This window comes from Poecilia mexicana, unplaced genomic scaffold, assembly GCF_051168715.1.
Source record: "Poecilia mexicana isolate PSO_F unplaced genomic scaffold, ASM5116871v1 scaffold_10, whole genome shotgun sequence".
NCBI lineage: Eukaryota > Metazoa > Chordata > Actinopteri > Cyprinodontiformes > Poeciliidae > Poecilia > Poecilia mexicana.
In genome coordinates, this window is record NW_028263379.1 from 15,113,038 (window position 1) to 15,117,630 (window position 4,593).

General features: G+C 33.5%; 1 protein-coding gene across 2 annotated transcripts; it reads left to right on the forward strand.

Moving 5' to 3' along the window:
* Nucleotides 1–579: 579 nt before the first annotated feature.
* Nucleotides 580–3,148, forward strand: LOC106923379 (uncharacterized). Of its 2 annotated transcripts, XM_014996367.2 has the most exons (6): nucleotides 580–650; nucleotides 795–1,121; nucleotides 1,960–2,307; nucleotides 2,398–2,523; nucleotides 2,806–2,867; nucleotides 2,955–3,148. In XM_014996367.2, exons 1-6 carry the CDS (start codon nucleotides 611–613, stop codon nucleotides 3,069–3,071), a joined length of 1,020 nt encoding a protein of 339 aa, XP_014851853.2. In that variant the 5' UTR covers nucleotides 580–610; the 3' UTR covers nucleotides 3,072–3,148. The 2 variants fall into 2 exon arrangements, with proteins under 2 accessions (XP_014851853.2, XP_087865592.1); XM_088009466.1 differs by having other exon boundaries at nucleotides 1,960–2,523.
* The last annotated feature ends 1,445 nt before the right edge of the window (nucleotides 3,149–4,593 follow it).

The window sequence follows — 4,593 nt, forward strand, 5'->3', positions numbered from 1 at the left end:
GACACACAACCCAACACACAAAATGCTAGGGTTGTAACAATTAGTTAAAATATAAATTAAAATGATCAGATTGAACGTGATTTCCTGCCTTATGATATTTTTGTATTAGGATATTTTTGTATGCAGAAAGAAGGCAGAGTTTAATGCATATTTATGCATACTTTGTTTTCTCTTTTGGATACCTTCAGCCTTACACTGAATGGAGGTCAATTTAAGAATTAAAGTACATGATTTTGTTTAACATTTTGAACAGTCTATCATATTTTTTATGTATGGTCAGTCTGCATTTTCTTTATTGGTGTATTGTTATAGCTGGTCTATAGATAACTACCATATCATATTAGATGGATCTGTTCTTGGTCATAAACACTGTAAAACACAATCCTGTGCAGATGTTAGATTAAATCGTATATACAATGATTTGAATGTTATAGAGCATGGTTAATTACTCAAAATGTTACAATAATGAACAACATTTATGTGAGAAAAATGCTTGTGTCGCTGGAAACGCCTCAAATCGTATATTTTAAGACAACCAATCAGATGCCAGGAATCAGAACCCACCTCCTACTTAAATTTGAACCAGTGGCCAAACAAAGACAGTCTCAAAATGATTCTGTTATGGGTCATGCTTCTCCTTCATCAAGGATGTGAGTTAAATATCCATTAATTTAAATATGTCATGTAGATATTTGAATGCCTGTTATATTTATGACTGCTCTTGTTTCCAGTGGTGTGGTCATGTGGTGCTTTTACCTTATTTTAACAATTTCTTATCTTTCTGTCTAATGCAGATGGTTTGGTTCCAGTGATCACAGCTCATCTTGGTGAAGCAACAACACTTACATGCCCTTTGCCCGATGTTAAAGACAGACGTAATAAACTTTTTTGGTACAGGCAAACTGCAGGAGATACTCTGGAAGTAATTGTAAAGCTTGTGAGTCTTGCAAGCCCAGAGTATGGAGCAGGTTATTCTGAATCGAGAGTGGAAGCTGTACTTACTGACAAAGTGAGCAACCTGACCATTTTAAAAGCAGCTCAAGAAGATGAAGGAATGTATCACTGTGGCTTTACTGACTGGAACCAAAATGTTTGGCAGGGGCTCTACTTGTTAATAAAAGGTAATGTATTTTAAAAGATATTTAGCTTTTTTATATCAAAATGTTTACAAAACTGCACGAGAGATTTGTAGATTTTTAATACAAGAATATATATAAATTTTGGATCTGTTATGTTTGTTTTTGCAATGTTAAAGTAATGTAATAAAAATGAGCATATTTATGCCGTCTTTAAAGTGAAAAAAGTAAGTTATGTTTTACGTTACAGTCCGGTATTATTTACTTCACTAAGCTAGAAGTAATCTCTAGAAGACTTTTGAGAGAGAGAAATGAGAAAATATACATATAATACATTCTTTTGTAAATTCTAGTTTCAATAAAACAGATTTCATGTCAAAATTTGGCCAACACTGGTGAAAGGAAACATTTATTTTAATCAACTGAACTAAAAACATAAAAATAGCTAATTTATCTTGTGTTGAAGATAAAAAAAAATTTAAAAACTGTAATTTTTAAAATTCTATATTTTGGTCATTGAGAAAGAGCTTGAGATGATCTGTTTCCATTTATTAATCACAATACTCTGGTGGCCCAATAATTTAATTTATTAGATTTCTAAACTTTACAGTTTTACTTTATGTTAATATTTAGCTATTTACTTAATTGAACTGGATTTGTTCTATGCTAAATAATGAGAGTTGCCTTCAGAAGAAACATGACACACATTAATTAGAAAAGAGAAATGGTGGAGAGCTCAAACTCTAAGATGTTTAGCGAGAACTCGATGCAATGTGAGTTTTTTGCTGTATATTTTATCCATCTCCAAGGCTTTCTTATAGTTCTAAATCTAGAATATGTCAAAAATGTTGCATTTTCTGACATTTTGTACAATAATCTGCAGGAAACACTGTGGGAACGTCAAACTACAGAGTAGTTCAGAAGAAGATGGTATCAGATTCCAGCGGTCCAGACGCTTATGTGACTCTCCAGTGCTCCATCCTCTCAGATTTTGAGAACAAGGCTTGTTCAGAAGATCCCAGTGTGTTCTGGTTCCGATCAGATAAATCTCACCCGGATATCATCTACACAGATGGAAACAGAACTAAAAGATGTCAGAGGAAAATCGATAATCTGACAAAATGGGTTTATAATTCCTCTAAGAACATCAGCTCCTCTGATGCTGGGACTTACTACTGTGCCGTGGCCACATGTGGAGAGATATTATTTGGAAATGGAACAAAGCTGGAAGGTTGTATGATTTTATGGTTTCCATTGAAAAATCTATTTTCAAACATAATCTTTCCCAGAAACAACAATTTCTTTTGTCTTTCCTTCACAGAGCGAGAGGCAGACCCTGAATTTCCCGTACTAGTGATAGCTGTGACCTGTTTGATTATTTCCATGATTATAAATGCTGTTTTTGTCTTTTACCGAGCTCCAAGAGCAGCGTGTAAACAATTTAAAGGTAAATGTTATTGAAATTATGGGATTTAAAAAAACAGAAACATTAGCTAAGCCCTGTATAGTACACACATCCCCTTGATCAATTTATAATACTAAACTTTCATACTCAATAACACTTTTGTAATCACATAATCATGTACAATAAGCGGGGCAAATTTCAGATTCTAGACAGAAAAACCCACATTTTAAACGTTGCTTAAAAGTATCAATGAGAGTAAAAACAAAGCTTTAAAGTCAGATTAAGTCAGATTCAGATTATTCTTGTTTCTTTCTCTGTAACTAGAAGTAGACAGCATCTCTTCAGAAGAAAGATGGAGGAACTTGAGTCAGCAAGGCGATCTAATTGTAAGTCAAGGGAAAAACTCAAGTGAACAGCTACTGAAATAGTTTCTATCAGCGTGCATTGTAATGAGCTTTTCATTTGCTGTACAGAATGAAGATGGGCGGGATCTGAACTATGCAGCTTTACACTTTGGTGCTGGGAAAGCTACAAGAGGAAAGAAGAGAAAAGAGACTGAGGACAGTGTGTACTCCCAAGTTAAGCTCTGAAATCTGTTTATATGTGTGGGATGTTTAAAACATCAAACTAGTGAAAATGAGTGAATAAATAAAGCATCAAAAATGTGTTTTTTGTTCTTTGATTTTACCATAATGACAAGTTTTATTTTTGTTACTTTTTGTAAGTAAACTTGCAAATCTCAGTAGTTCTTTCATTTGACCAAGAAACTATTATATCAAGAATGCTGATAAAACTTCACCCTGAAATCTGGCATTTGTATAATTTATTCTGGTCATTGTCCTTTTAATTTTTTTATCATATTTTTTTAGATTTATGCTCAACTTCAGATATATTTTGTGGTTTTTACCTGTAAAAGCTACTATATAAATACTGATAATTTACTTCCATTTAATCATCAGCTGCGCAAAACGCCTCTGTGGACGACACTGCAATAACACAAAATCTTACCAAGTATTTTTGTTCTAGTTTTGGGTGTAAGTATATTTGTATACTTAAAATAAGTAAAAACACAAGCAACTTTTCAGCATAAGATAGGAGCTTGTTTTGAGTCAATAATCCCTTAATATTGATGTACTAGTTGAACATTTGTGGAATGAGAGTGAGAGACATTTATTTAAATTAGCATAATGTAAGTAAAATACAAAAACATGTTGCAGCTTAAAGGGACTTTGCATGCAAATATAATATTTCTTGAGATTTGAGATGTAACATCTTTCATTAGTTGGCTATTCTTTATTGATTTTAAACATTATTTCAAGTCCATCTTGACACACAAATAAATAAAAATATTTTACATGCAACAAGATTACAAAATACAGTATTTGTTATTAAGAGAGTTGTCCTGTTACTGTAAAGCGATCACACATTACCTCAACCTTTCAACCAAATGTTTCCACCCAATTGTCACCAGTAGATAAGAGCATATGCTGTGTCAGAACTTAGATGGCAAATGAGTTTCTGTATCCTCTTTTTACCGCATGATGTCTTACAGATTAGTCAAAAACCAGGTCAAGCAAGAGTAACCCATTCATCCATTTTCTTACGCCCTTGTCCTTAGTAGGGTCACCAGGGGTGATGGTGCCTACCTCCAGCGAGACATTTCAGGTGAGAAGCTTTGTACACCCTGGACAGGTCGCCAGTCCATCATGGGAAAGAGTAACCTTTTGGAGAAATTGAGGAAGTTATTTTGAAATTTGTTATTTTCATCAACCTTTTCTAAATGCACATAAAAAGACATTGATGGAAATATGGTTACGTATACCACAAATGGTGTTGATGTTATGACCATTTATGAGCGGACAGAAAAGACACATCTATATGGTTGTTTCTTTCGCATATTCATCCAATTTGATGAGATTGTTAGACTCTGCTTTATGCAATCTTAAGAGTATATGAACAACAATATATGTGTTGTCCTGTTGCTGTTTGTGTTTGTTAATGTAGACGTTATAACATCCTCATCACATTTGTTTTCTGGTTTACATTTCAATTGATTTCAATAAACAACATTACCTTTCTGTGCATCAGGTACTATAAGACGCTCCCACACCT

What these genes read in the sequence shown, in the direction of transcription:
- LOC106923379 (XM_088009466.1), top strand. Translation starts at nt 611, where the DNA reads ATGATTCTGTTATGGGTCATGCTTCTCCTTCATCAAGGAT. An exon ending in GCTTCTCCTTCATCAAGGAT is followed by an intron (nt 651 to 794) that starts GTGAGTTAAATA and finishes TGTCTAATGCAG; the next exon opens with ATGGTTTGGTTCCAGTGATC. An exon ending in AGCGTGTAAACAATTTAAAG is followed by an intron (nt 2,524 to 2,805) that starts GTAAATGTTATT and finishes CTCTGTAACTAG; the next exon opens with AAGTAGACAGCATCTCTTCA.